Below are 15,168 nucleotides of genomic sequence, written 5' to 3'. Positions count from 1 at the left end.
TTTCATCATTCAAACGCTTTGCTCTATTTCCTCAGCCATGGAGAGACTTGCCTTAAAAGGACCCAGCGACCGTTTTTAGGCTCTTTTTGGTGGACTTTTTTTTTGAAACCGTCACAAGTCTTTCGGCTCTTCTCCGTCGCGATGGCCGAGAAGCTGGGACCTGCCGGGCTCAAGCCCGCCAACGTCCTACCCCTGCCCTCCGTGCCGCCGGAAGCCATCGACATCATCCGCACCAAAGCCCGCTCCCGCCGGGTCCGCCTGAACGTCGGCGGCCTCAACCACGAAGTCCTGTGGCGGACTCTGGACCGGCTGCCGAGGACCCGCCTTGGCAAGCTGCGGGACTGCAACACACACGAGTCCTTGATGGAGGTGTGCGACGACTACAGCCTGAACGACAACGAGTACTTCTTCGACCGCCACCCAGGTGCTTTCACCTCTATCCTGAATTTTTACCGCACGGGCAAGCTCCACATGATGGAGGAGATGTGCGCCCTTTCCTTCGGCCAGGAGTTGGACTTTTGGGGGATTGACGAGATCTACCTGGAGTCCTGCTGCCAGGCTCGCTACCACCAGAAGAAGGAGCAGATGAACGAGGAGCTGCGCAGGGAGGCGGAGACCATGAGGGAACGTGAGGGTGACGGCGAGTTCGACAACACCTGCTGCCCAGAGAAAAGGAAGAAGCTGTGGGATCTCCTGGAGAAGCCCGGCTCCTCTGTAGCTGCGAAGGTAGGGAATCGAAAAGGGGCGGTGCCACAATACCACCCCGTATCATGTTTCCTCTTCACATGGAGCAGTCGTAACGTTATTATGAAAGCTTCAGAGTGTGGGGATGACACTGAATCGGATACTAGTCTAGTTTACACTGCCTGTCAAAGTAGTTTCAAACCTCATCTGGCTGCTAACTGTGCAGTGTGGAACAATGGACCTTAACCGGTTAACTCTCCAACCCGATTGATGCCCTGATGCTAACCGAAACAGCAGCCTTGACCTAAATTCTGGAGTCTTCCTGCATGTGTTAATATTGCACTCTGCGGAAAGGGTTTAATGGCGATTAGCATTCCCATCGACTGCAGACACCTGGTTGGTCCACAATGTTGTGTGCCTCAATTCATACAAACTCATTAAAGCCCGGTTGCGGTTTGGTCGATGGTATCAATTTCTTGTCGTTTTTAGCACATTTTTCCCGGTTCACAGACGGTGGGAATATTCTCTTGATTTGTTTGACAGTCGACAACCATTTGAAAGGTGCCGTACAGACACAATAACTCAAATATACTGCAAAACGTGAGTTCCTCGGCCATTTTCTTTTTCGTTGTGGTTGCACGGGACCAGGGTGTAGTCACAGCCCGACTCGCTCCGATTTAGCATTTAATGTAAGCTCCAATATGGATAACCATTTTTTTGGATCAGTCTCCCCAATCTTATGAGGGATCAAACGGGCGCACCGCAGTGTCAAGGCCACCCCTGCGATAATAAAAACACTGACACCTCCTTCAACTCCTTCTCATCCTCCGCTGCCTCGTTCCAGCCGTGTTCTGACTCCTCGCTTCTCAATTAGGTCAGTCAGCCTTGATGAAATCCAATCACTGGCCATATACGTCAGGTCTCAAGTGTCTTGATCTCATCAGGGCAGGGCACTGCTGGCCTGGGATTATATTCCATGTCAAGCGGATCATAAAGGATGAGGGTGAATCAGGTGTGTGGTTTTATGGAACTGAAATGACAGAGCTTTTTTTTTTGGAGGGGGTTTGTTTGATCAGGCTTTGAGACAAACAGCGCTTCAACATTGGGACGGACGCAGATATCTAATCTAAAGACAACTCCCTTTGATTCAAAATGGCAGGTGATATATACGTAGAGCAGTCCGTCTTTCTGCAGACATGTATGTGGACGGTGCCGGGGGAAGCCTTTTGAAGGGAAATCCCGCCCATGCGTCGACATTTTTCTGAGTGCTTTGGGCGGAGGGCTGGAACGTGACTTAAAAGGCCCGGGTCATGTGATCGCACCGTGGAGAGTTCATTTGAAAATAGACCTTGGATGACTGCGCCGTGAGGTCAGGGAAGCCTTTTAGAGGCCAATGGCTGAACCTTTGAAAGCCATCCATGAAAACATGCCGGAGCTAAACTGGCACATACAGAGCCACTTGAGCAATGTTTGTGATGTAAGCGCAGTTATCAACTGCGCCGCACTTGTAAAGGTCAATCATGTGCGAAGCGAGCTTTTCAGCGGGGTCAGTTCATCTGAAGTGATCAAATCAATACAGTAAGAGGATAATCCCTTTACAGTCCCGCTGTGGGAACGTTTTACGTCAACGAGGAAGTGACGCGGGCCGACGGTATCTTCCCCTAGGATGCGTCAATATGTTTGAGGAGGAACTGGAAGTTGTACCGGACGCACGCTGATTGTCCACTCAAGCCATTCAGGTGAGAAGAAAGCATCACGATACTTTTAATAGTTGAGGGAAAATAATACGCGGAGAGGGCGGCACGGCGATCGACAGGTTATCACGGCCGCCGCACGGTTCAGAGGTCGTGGGTTCGTTTCCGGCTCCGGCGGAGTTTCTCCCCGTGCCTGCGTGGGTTTTCTCCGGGTACTGCGGTTTCCTCCCACATTCCAAAAACATGCATGGTAGGTTAATTGAACACTCCAAATTGCCCCTGGGTGTGATTGCGAGTGTTTGTTTGTTTGTCTCTGCGTGCCCTGCGATTGGCTGGCAACCAGCTCGGGGTGTACCCCGCCTACTGCCAGAAGACTGCTGGGGTAGGCTCCAGCGCTCCCCGTGACCCTCATGATGATAATGCGGTATGGATAATGGATGGATGGATGGATCAGAGATGCATTCGCCGGAGTTGCGCCGCAGGGTGCTGAGTTGGATCTTTGCAAAATCATTTTGCATGAATAATGAATGAAATGGTCACAGAGTGAGAAATAGTCAAATCCAGCAGCCTTTGTGTGCGCAACTGTGTGACTTTGGCTGCGAGTGACCCGATCAGGATAAAGCTGCAGATCCAGAGGTTAGGATTGGGGTGTACATTTGGAGGGATGAGGAAAAGGTGCAGATCCAGATGTTTGGGTCAGAGATTGGGATAAAGATGTATCGGGATTTGATCTACAGGAGGTAAGGTCAGGACGCTAGGGATCAGGATAACAACACGGGTCCGGGGTTACAGTTCGGATGACGGGTTAGAGATCAGGATAAGGTAGGCCAAGAGGGGTTTTGATCAGGAAGTTGTGTTGGAGCTGATCAAGTTAGGATGTCGGCTCGGGGATCAAGGTGTGGAATCGATTTTTAGGTCTGATGTTAGTGTGAGGGATCGGTATAAAGGTGCAGTTCAGTCTTAGATCAGGGTAGGCTTGTAACCCTTGTAACCATAAATTGCATCTCCTGGGCGGCATTTGTGATTAGTGAGTGTAAATGCGTACGTTGAGATTTGCGCGTGTTTATGTTAACGCAAACCTCGAAGCTTAGTCTCGTAATGCAATCAAGGATGTAATAATAAGTGGTTTGGATTCCATTCGCCGGCCAGGAACTGCTTTTCCAATCAATACCCAGGAGCATTTTTACAGAGTTGATTGTTTATTCTTGACATTTCTGCCTGTTGTTTTTAATCATTTGTTCATGCGATGCATATAAATGCAGACAGAAATTTAATTTAGTGGCTCTCGGAGCTGCTTGTCGCCTCTCGCCCGCTCCCCACAGGCTTTTTTACTCCACGGAACGGAGTGTTTGGCCTCGCGCGGTGTCGTTTTCTGATTCGAATATGAAAGATGGATATGAGAGTGAAGGAAATGCTGTTATTCAGCAGCTCTGCCTGCCGTGTTGTCAACCTTTTCCACTCTAGCTGGAATTGTACGGAAGGTTAAATCAATAGGCGCTGACATTCTAGGGCAGGAAATTCTGGATTGTTTGTTGGCCACGTGCAATTTACGTTATGTTGTGATAAGCCTGCCCGCGGGTTGCTGAAATCCGATTTATCAAGTCATTTCGTCATCCCGGCCTTGCAGCTACCTTTGTGAGATAAGTTGCCCTCGCCGAAGAGTTGTAGTTGTATCCCACATCTCTGCTTGGCCTTCAGCAAGCCGTCAGGGTGCGTGGTTAGGCGGAGACGCACCTCAACCTCCATCTTTCAGCCTCCCCGCAGTCGCACGAGCCCTCCGGCAGGCCTCTCTAATCAGCGTAGCCTTGCATTTAGGCACCGGCACCTAAATCCTCTTATCCCGCAATCATAATCAGATCAGACGGAACCGCCTAGATTGTAGGTGGCGTGGGTTCTGCGCGGCAGCTGCATAAGCAGAGGCAGCGACATTTATCATCCACAAGCCCCATGTCCCAACCGGCCGTATGTGAGGTATTGGCCGGGGACACGACGCGCCGTTGTCATTGTCCGTGACGCAACGGCTCCATTTGGAAGACGGAGGCACGAATCATTGCCTCCAATCTCATTGCTTCAATCCCTTCCATCTCGTTTTCTATAGCGCTTTGGTCATCGCCGTATCTAGTGCCTACCCCACGTGACCTAACCAGAGAGAGAACGCTCGAGTCTCCGATGACTCTAACATTGGGGATGTGGAAGAATCTGGAATACCCGGAGATGATCCACGCAAACCTCATCCCCTGACTACCGGGCGGATCGAACTTACCATTATATGGAGATGTGTTTCAGACTCGGCGATAGCCGTACACTTCCATTCTGTATGCACACCTTTTCCAAAACGCCCCCCAAAAAAAAGGTACTTCAAATGCCGATCACTTGAAATAGTTTTTGCTGATAATGTGCGCATCCCAACAGGCACATCCCAAGGTCGTATTCAAAGCAAAGCAGGCCGGTATTGATCGCGCTAAAGCTGCCTTTCTAGTAAATAAAGGAGCGTCTTCCTCAGCCAGAGTTGAAAGGGAACTTGTGAGAGTGCACGGGAGGTTATTTGGAGAGAGCCACCGATGCAGCGAGCGCCGTTTGTCGATGTCAATTAGCCAGGCCGCCACGAAAACGCAATCGCCCACTCCCTCGGAATGATATCAAATCGGATCTACGGCTGGAATTGAGATGGAACGGAATGATCGCTGTCTTGACTTCATTTATTCGGCCGTAAAACCCGGCGCGTGTTATTTTATTTTTTTTGCTTTGCTCTGCTAAAACGAACCCTCCACCTCACTTGCTTTCATTTGCTTGATTACCACAGAGGGCTCGCATGTGGAAGAATTACAGCGAGAGGCCCCCGCCGGTGGCATTGCCTCGCACGTGCGCCGTGATTTATCAATCAGGACAAGTGGGGAAACGGTGAGGAGTCACCAGCCGTTTGCAGCGTTTGTGGAAAAGACAGCGCAAAGTTGGCGTCGGCAAAACAATTTCAATTAAATGCCATATATAAATATGCATAAAGCCGGCAAGGCTTGACAATACTCATTTGGATCATGACCAAATTGTACTGCCTTGACCTCAGTTTAGTAATTAAGCTTCGGGAGAGAGAGAGAGAAAGAGCAAACAAGTTTAAAAACATTTCATTTTGGTGTGGAAAATGTGTGTGGAAAGACTGGACTCCCGTTAGCTCAGATGGCCCTGGCAACAATCTTCAACAACCTTCTCAGGATGTTGACTCAATCGCAACTGGACTGTTGCGGTTGCCTGAGAAAATGTTCCGCCTCTCATCCGAGCAGCCTTCATCCGTTTGTGCAACAAGGCTTGGTTCGGATTTCGCCAGCCTGACCTATCGGAAACCCGACTGCAGTATTTACAGCGCACCAATTCGGGCTCGTGCAGTCGTCACGTCACTGATGAAGCCTGCTTGGATGAGAGGAGAAATGTCTTCGGAAACAACCAAAACCTGATCGATTGAATGCCTTGAGAACCAAATCACCTTGATGAATATCAAGAATATTAATTCTGAGAATATTCAAGTCCAGTTGCCTTGATTAAACGGGTGTCGGCCTTCGCCGATGTCGTGGTTATTGACCTTTTTCTTATTCTGCCGGTTGCAGCCGAGCAGTGCTCCCTCGATTTGCCTCGATTGCGTCGAGACAATGTGAATCAAAAGCCGGCAAAGATGTGTTGAAGTGGAAAAAAAAAAAAAATGGCAGAGGTTGCCTGGCCCTGCCTGAGTGGCAATCGGGGCAAGAGGCTAATGCGTTGCCTCTTCGTCCTGCGTTCCTCATTTCCTCGCAGTCCTCCCGTTCCCCGTTTAGTGCCGCGCTCGTCCCCGGCAGGCGTCGCAAATTGCGGGGAAGAAAAGCCAGCGGTGGCCGGCAAAGTGGTCATTCCCGTGAACGCCAGGTGTCCATTACACGCGCCAACGATCACACGCGGCAGCTCGTGGACTTTGTAACACACCGCGCGCCCTTGCGCAGACACGTACGGCTTTTTATTTGAAAATGAAAAAAGCTGAGCTCGGCTTTTTCCCCCCTTCCAGTGCAGGAAGTTATTGCCACCCTGACGTTTCCCCCCCCCCCCCCACCCTCGCTCTCTCGCCACCACTTTGAGAAGCCTTGGCCCTCCCTTCCGCTTTCTCGTTCGCACTGTACGCCGGGGCAGCTGCTCTCACGGCCTCGACTTGAAAAGCTTTTCAGCAACATTGCCAACAAGCCTTCACGTCCTCTAAAAGCTCTTTGGCTTCCCAGCGCTTCCTCTCGTCGCCTCCTGCCTCTCGAGGGGAAGGACGCTGGATTTCCTGCCTCGGAGTGCAACTGATTGGAATTCAAAGCCGTGTTGTTACATTTGGCGCCCTATCGATCACCTTCAGTATTCATCAAAGTGCGGCCTCGGGTGGCTCGGCTTCTTGGGTTTATCAGTGAAATGTACAAACCTTTGGTCCCCCTTGTGGTCCAAAGCGGCGCCCTCTAGCTCTGGATTTACACTGAAGTGACTCCCTTCTGATTATACTGTTTACATTTACTGACCACCTGAAACAATATCCCAAGCCTAACTTTGAAACAATGCCCCAACACTTTATCCAACCCTAGCCTTAAACCGACCCTAATGCTAGCCTAGCCTCAAACGCTTATATTTAGTGAACATGGGAAACGTAACCCTATCCACTAACCCGCCGGTGTCAAACTCGAGGCCCCAGGGCCAGATCAGGCCCGCTACAGCATTTTTTTTTTTTCCATGCTGAATTGATTTGTTCTCTCCATTTAATATTTATCGGATTTTCAGTCATAATAGCCCTCAGAGGGAAACTGTAACTATGATGTGAAAGTTTGACACTCCTAACCCGGGGGTTTGCGTTGACTAAAATGACAAACACCCAAAATGCCCCACGCCTAATCCATCCCTGATCCAAACCTTGCACTAATTTACTTAAAAAAAAAAAATAAAAAAAAATGAAGTCCACATTCTCAAGCGATATGAGGATATCCACATTTAATTTCTTTCCCCTCCACCGCCTTGACACCCAAAAAAAAAAAAAAAAAAAAAAGTATTTGTCACTCGAAGCAAGTCAGCGTAAATGCAAAGAGCGCCTTTGTGCCCAATCGTTTGCCTTCATTTGTGTTTGCCTCGTTGCCGCGGCGACCGCCGCCCGCACCGCGATGACTTATCGACACCGAGAGAGCGCTTCCATCTCTGCCCGGGCTACGTGAGAAGGCAGAGCAGCTGGTACGTCGCCACCCCCGCCACACCACCGACCTCGCATGCAAATCCAAGGGAAGCGTTTTCGCTCGGCTTCTGTGCCTCCTTTTGATTTCCACGCGTTTTAATACTTTTTTTTTTTTTTTTTTCCAAGCCTTCCCAGTGAAGTCAGGGTGAAGTTGAACTTACTCGGTCGTATTCACCGCGCCTACGCGACATCCCATTTAAAGATTGAATAATCTCGCCTTCTTCCACTGTTGAAGATATTCTGAGGGGAAGCAGACAGGGCGGCTTTTGTGTTTATGTGCAAGAAGGAAGAAGAATGTCTCTTCCAGGCCTATCAGACATTTTTACTGCACTTCGGCAGCCAAAGGATGACTTGCATGGAAGCCATTATTTAAAAAATAAAACCCCAGGAGGAAAACAATGAGTGAGGTTAAAAGGGTTGCAGCCACTTGTTAGCCAACGCTCGCGATTCTGCTACTTAGCTTATCGTGCAGCAACATTCGAAATCAAGACATTGGAGCTTTAAAACATATATATAAAAGATTTCGCTCCCTTGAAGGATTTTTAAAAAATATTCAAAAATGATTATTTGGATTTTTATTTTCTTTGCTTGCCAAATAAAATGACATCCGCCCATTCATCCGTTATCCGAACCGTTCATCCATTTCTTTATTTATTCTGCATTCCGTATTTGCAAGCTATTTGAAAACTGTATGGATCTATTCATCAATAAACACTGAACCAAACTTTAATTACAATGATGGTTACTTGCTTCTTTTCTTTTCTTTTTTTTTTTTAACGCACTGCTGTTTGACTACGAGTACATTATAAGAGCTACAAACAAGGCGCTCTTGACGCCACCCTTCAAGCTTCCTCGTGTGTGAAATCCGCCGGTCTCACTTGGCCTGCCGCTTAAGTGTCCTTCATCCCGTTCACCTTTGCTCCCAAAACACCCGCCGCCTCGACTCTTTCTCGCAGCCGCTCGCCCCCAACGGGCTAGGCCTTAACGGCGCTTGGCCGCCACTTCTGGCAGCACCCCAGGAACGATTTCCCCCAAGTATTCTTGTTTTGCAATAAATTCCCCTTAAAGGAGTGTGACGGTATCTCAAGGCCGCACTGAAGTCTTAAGTATGCACCACTTCTTCTGTTGCAAAGTAATGAATAAGGTGTCGGAGAGCAGCTAACGCAAATTCTGATGGATGATTGTTGACGCCAAACAAAGTAGCGGCCACACTGTCCCATTTGCAGCGTTGTCTGCTTTTTGTGAAACACTTGAGCAGTATACAGAATTTTCTTCAAAAGGGCCCCTGGAAAACTGACCCAAATATGACGGCTGCAAACCAAAATGGCCGACTTCCTGTTTCTTTTCAAGCATGAATTTGGACTTTTTTTGTGGGTCAACTCATGGTAGACAGGCTAAATTTCGCGTTGCTATGCGAAATCAGCTTTGGGGGCTGATTTTTGTTCTTGTAAGGAGTACTTAAAGACTAAAGTGGGCCGTGACAGGAGAAAGCAGCCCTATTCCTACACTGCTTAGTCCACTTTATAACTGCATTTATGTTGCGATGAAAGTCACAGATAGACACCATAAAGCTGGATTTAGCGGCAGATATAAAGCGCGCCTCTTAATAACACATTGGCACATTAACAACACCGAGCAACTATGCGCAATTATCCAGACTATAAAGCCCAGGAAATATGGATGCTCTCCCCCTCTCTTTCTGGGAATACCGACAAGAGATTAGGATGTTTTATTTAAATGTTCTGCCGCATTGTGAATGGCCAAAGGCTAATGCGGATTATCATGTCAAGTATAAAATCAGTCGTTGAGGCAGTAATTTATCCAGCCTCGGGTACAAAGTTCATCCCGTCTGTTAGGGCTTCATTCTGTATTTTTTTTCCCCCCCAGCTTTATTCACATTTATTATGAAATTGTCCGTCATAATCATTTTTTTCCCACTATTTGATCTTTCTTTTTGTAATTCCTTTAAACAGGTTGGGTGTGCGCCATCTCCTGTTCCTCTTTCATAAAAATCAATCGTCAACATAGTTAGCGTGCTAGCATCTTGTGCTTTGCATTTTTGCCTCCTTTATGTCTGTGATCACAATTAAGATGCTTTAAAAAGGCCTTGTTTTGACTTTCATTCATTTGTAAAGGTGTGCAACATCTCTTGTTCTTCTGCAAAGCTTAGTTTGTGTTCTTTCATCCTTTTTGAAACGGGCGCTTCAAAAGTGTAGGAAAGGTCAGTTAAAAGATGTCATAAATATTCATTTTCAGTGTTTACCATAAAGATGCGCGGCAAGTTCCCAGTCCTTCTTGCCGTGGATTAAATGTGACCGTGTAAATCCCTGCCAGCCTCCTGTCAGTCTGACTCACTGACGCGGACCCCCAAACCGACGTGCCGCCGCTTCCGCTCGCCTTAATCCCCCCCCCCCCCCCCAATCCGCGACAACAACAGCGCTCTCAAGACCGAAATGAGGTGTCTTGTTCCTCTCTTGGCAAATCAATTAGCGGCGTCGGATGCTTAAACTGGGCCAAAGACGTTCAAACTATTATCGGGAATTGAAGGCTGGATGAAACAGTAATATTGGGGGGGGGGACTGCTGAAAGGGGGGCCTGATTTGCAGGGGTTCGCCACCTAATCCTAATCTGATGCGCAGAGGAATTATGTGTAACCAGAAATACAATAATGTCTCAAAACCTGTTCTTAAGACAAAAGCAATCAATAAACGCATGCTAGCGCAGTCCTTTACAATTTTTTTGTTGTTGTAATTTGCTAGGCTAATAGTTGCGCCTACACAAGGATCATTAACGATGATCAGATCGGAAAATCGCACTTAACGCCATAGCATCATCAAATTTGGCCCAATTGTCGTTATATGCGTACCCCGATAAAGATGCCTTCCGCCTCGTCATTCCACACCTCCCGGGACACGACGCTAACGCGACAACACACACGTCAACATTCATACCGCCGGCCGTCTCGCGGCACACACTCCAGCCTGCTGCGCATGTGAGCGTGAGCGCATGTGAGCATGAGCGTGTGGGAGTGCCAATGCAGCACATTGCGGCCAGCCGCGTAGAACGCTGCAGCCAACATGAAATGCAAGCACGGGAAAATGCCCCGAGATCAGGCGACGGGCGGTTTGAACCATGGAGGTGGCCGCAATGAAGTTCCGTCACAACAGCCGCTTGTCCAAACATGTTTGTAAACACTATTAAGCGTTGCATATGTCCATGTTTTGGGTGGACACCAGCATGCACTTCAAACGAACTGTCAACGGTTCTTGTGGAAAAACACAAGTTGCTGTACATGTACTTCTGAGATTGTTGTTGTTGTGGTGGTGACGTAGGGTCAACTCTCCTGGCTGATAGTTTTGTGTTTAAACTCAGTGAACATATTTTCCATATCTTGCTAAGACGTCATTTTCTTGATGTCACTTTGCCCCGACTCCTGGCCAGAAACTGCGCCCGCTTCTTCTCCGATGAAGGAGCACTTCTCTTGGCGTCGGAGGTGCTCTGTAGCAATGTCCGCCAACTTGAAACCGTTTGATTTTCCCACGTGAATGGAGGGCCACCACGGGTAGGTTACGTCAAGGAACCACCGTAGCTGTAAATAAAATATGGTTGACTTGAAGCAAGGAGCTGTCAAGAGAGACTCATGGAGTTTGCCGTGTAAATCAAGAAGCAGAGATTGACAAACCTGGTCAGGATCGATACTTCCTTGATACGTCACAACTTTCGCCACCATCCATCAGTTTTGCCGTGTTCGATGTTAACATCAAGGTTGTTTGGCAGTACAGAGCTACACACACACACACACACACCTTGTCCCTTCTGTCAGATGGCGCTAAATGTTTAATGAGCATGTTTGTTCAGCCCTGCTGCAGTATTAAACTCGAGCACAACAAGAGACCACCTTAAAACTTGGTTTGTACTGTACATACTCATCTGGCGTATGTAATATTTTAAAGGAAAAACTTCCTATTAGTTTACATGGGTTTTACATTCTGCTGATACTTTTATAGACAATAAATCACAATGTTGCAAGACCGTTTCCATTCATACATTTACTGTACATACTGATGTTTTTTATTTGATTGGATTTATTTGATTGCCGCCTAGCACCAACACCTGGCCAGATACGGTTAAATGGAGGTATCATCTTCTGTCTCAGTCGACTGCAGCGCCTCCCAAATTCACTCTTATACCTCTTTTGCTTATGTGACACTTCATCTAGCAGCGCGAACTGGCCTGAAAGATAAGCGGCCCTTATAAAGGACACTGAATCATCACATACTTTGCTGGAGTTTACTTTTGTCCTCACTTTGACCCTTGCATGTACATGTGTGTGTGTGTGTGTGTGTGTGCATCATCTACTCCCTGCTTGAACCCTTTAAGATGTCACCTTACTACCTGACGCTAAAACAATTTCTGTAGCTGCTAATCCAACACGCGCGGCGGCGGCTATTTAAAGTCCCGCGTCAAATTTAGCGGCCGCAGAGGTGCACGGGATGTCACTTTATCATCCTGATGGCTTCATCTTCGTCTCTGCTACATATAGAAAGGGATGAATTCGGAGCTTGTGTTAATCAGTTCATCAAAAGTAGATGACAGCACCTGCCTCATCTCCTTTACAACCGAACATATTTGCACACTTTTGGATGTTCTCATTCATCCGGGTGGTTTCTTTCTCGGGGAAGCTTGGAATATTAATGAGGTTTATTCTTGGAATATTAATCAGGGCCTTTCCACCCAAAGACCTATTGACCGGCGGAAGTTGTACCCGTGTCAGGTTGCTTCGGAGAAGGCCAGGGAATTAGGTGGCGCTCCGTTGTAAACAACAGCGATGCTAATCAACCAAGCCTCATTGCGGCACCACCTCAAACACCCCCGGTTTTGAATTCGCCACGCCAGAGTGAGTTCCAACTGTTGACTCATAGCATCAGGGGGCTCCCTCCGAAGTTCGGCTCTTCTCCTGCGTTATTTATAGCGGGCGAGAAAAAGACAAGACGTAACCTAGACAACAGCGGGTGGATACTTTCACACTCGGAAAAAGCATGTAATTACGTCTCTTCTTGTCAGTGTATGACACAGCTGCCTGATTATAGAGAGCAGTGATTACCTTCAGAAGGCAACGGAGGAACAGATTGTGCAGATAATAACAGGTTGGGTTTTGTTGTTTTTTTTTTTCCCAAAAAAACATCGTCAAGCTTATCTGCGCTCCCAAAAAAGTCTTTTCCCTCCTCCCTGATGCGACTGTGGTAGCCATGCGATAATGAAGGGCATAACAATACGACACGCACCAGCGAGCGACTGATTAGGGAGGTTAGAGGAGTAATTAAGCAGCTGCGTGGACGAGTTAATTAAAAGGAAGCGAGCGCAAAGAACGAGGGGGTGACTGTTGAGTTACAGTATTTGAGTGATTTGCCTCGGTCTTTGTCCTAACGCGAAAAAGGCCAACAACAGCAGGGAATCTTGGTGATGAACTCATATGGCACCTGTTGTTATTTATTAGGGTTTTGTTTTGTTTTTTTGTCAGGTGTTGGTCAGGTTGAACACCCATCCATACATCCATTTCTATATTATAACACGCGTGTTTTTAAAATGGGAAAAGGGAGCCGGCATACCCGGAGAAAACCTCGAGTTTAAATTTGCATTTCATTAGCATTTAATCACTGGTATGTTTAGCTAATTGCACTTGAGAAAAAAACACTTGAGAATGAGAAATAGGGCACATTCTGTACCTGTTGAGCAGGTCACCGCTACCCGGACCCGATAGCACAGTGACCGCAGGTCAACTTTGTTAGAAGAGTCGGGGAGCAGCTGCCTCCTGTCTGGACGCCGGCCCGGTTTTCGCTTTTAGCGCTTTTATTTCTAGGAAGCCCGAGCACCTGCTGTCTGTTCACACTGGGCTTTGATTACCATGCGTGGAAGACAAAGACGGGACATCCTCTCATTGTTGACGTCTCAACTCTACCAGTCCTTTTAAAAATGGATTTTCCCTAAAAATTTGATGGCTAACCTGGTAAAGTTCCATTAGAGGCAGCCTTTGATTGTAAATTACTGTACAGTATATTTAGGATGACTGGCCGTTGTTTTCTGCCTTGGGGGACTTTTGTCTGCCATCTTTATGCAGGTCTTGGTGGCATATGTCCAGACTTTGGAATCAGAGTCCAAATCAGAATCGATTTCTGCTTTCACATTGCCCTTTCCCCCTGCCCCCCATGTCGCTGTTTTGTTGAACCTCTAAACACTGAGGGAGGCTTTGTCAATAGATGCCCAAGATCTAGCGCTGGATCTGGTCTCCAGCAAGTCCTAGGTCTGCCCGGAGTGTTCCGAACCTCCTGAAACGCCTCACCAAGGTAGCATCCTTAATTGGATCATCCCTTGATACTTTGTTATACTTACTGAAGATTTTTCTGGGGGAAAACTTCACACAGATTAACTCTATAATTAGAAGGGTCATTATCAATCAGAGCTGCAAAGCCTCAACGGTGCTCGTTATCATACCTCTGTCCGTTGGCATTTAACCACACCTGCATCATCAGGACTGCCGCTCCATACCTCCTCATTCGCTAATATACCACTTTGACCCTGCCGCAAGAGCAATTGCCGGCCCCCCACATCGGCTCTCATGCTGTCATCACAGGGCAATGCTCCATCGCCACAATTAAGGCATTTATGGCTCAGGTCGCGAGGTCCTCCCTGCGCCGGAGGAGGTGAAATGAAAGACGGAGGCTCACAGTAGGGGGAGGAAGGGACATCAAAAGAGTTGCGGGACTGTCCGTCCTTGCATTTATGCAAGCCGAGAAGTTTCTCGCATTAGGGTAAAGAGTGAGGATTGAAAGACAGCTTTCAAAACTGGCTGAGTCAGGTGAATGCTTGGTTATCCACTTTTCCCAGGACGGTACCCTGTGATTCTTTGACCACACAACTGAACTTCTGCCAATTAATTTACCTAAGCAAATTGGATGTACGGAAAGCGCCACTGTCACACGTTTGCACTTCTTTATGCATGATTTATGATTGCCTTGTTGGATTCATTACGGTTGTGAAAAAAATCATTTCTAACATACGCTGTGATTGTACCAATTGTCTCGTGTCGTTGTTTGGGCGAATCATATCATATCAAAGTTGAAATAATCACATCGTGAATCTTATCGTATTACAAAATATCGTAAGTGTCGTGAACCTTATTGCGTCATAATGGGAGTGACTAATTTCCTACTTTACCTAATTGGGGGTTGTGTGTTGTGAATGTACTCTATCACTGGCAGTGTATCAAGATACAGTATGTTCCAAATCATTCATCTAGATTCATGCTAGTTGGCGATTATCCTGTGACGGTGTCAAACCGAAGCAGGAAATCAATGCGGCTTGATGGAAAAATACCAATCATTTACAGACTTGTTCATTAAAATAGCACGTTTATCTGCGCTGTAATCAAATACGTCCCGCCTCATACGATATGGAGCTTTATCCAGGCTGTGGATTTGATGGGTGGACACTTTATCTTTCTAAATATAGGCAAGCATGTTGTTTTGGATACTCACTATTGGAGTGACTCCCCATTTCTGTACAATGCATAAACCGCTG

At 47.4% G+C, this 15,168-nt stretch overlaps 1 protein-coding gene across 2 annotated transcripts in view; it reads left to right on the top strand.

Annotated features, from left to right (window-relative positions):
* The window catches only part of kcnb2b (potassium voltage-gated channel subfamily B member 2b), a 48,259-nt gene that overhangs the window by 1,705 nt on the left and 31,386 nt on the right, over positions 1 to 15,168 (top strand). Inside the window, exons 1-2 of one of the 2 annotated variants that reach the window (XM_086020424.1) lie at positions 323 to 424; positions 508 to 726. In XM_086020424.1, coding sequence (XP_085876550.1) covers positions 586 to 726 — 141 coding nt within the window. In that variant the 5' untranslated portion in view covers positions 323 to 424; positions 508 to 585. Of the gene's footprint in view, positions 1 to 35; positions 727 to 15,168 lie in introns of those variants that run through there. The other variant, XM_086020423.1, reaches the window with a different exon arrangement.

This window comes from Filicampus tigris, chromosome 21 (genome assembly GCF_054856515.1).
Source record: "Filicampus tigris isolate MCC_2025a chromosome 21, RoL_Ftig_1.0, whole genome shotgun sequence".
In the NCBI taxonomy this organism is placed as follows: Eukaryota; Metazoa; Chordata; class Actinopteri; order Syngnathiformes; family Syngnathidae; genus Filicampus; species Filicampus tigris.
This window is presented reverse-complemented; position numbering and strand designations above follow the sequence as displayed.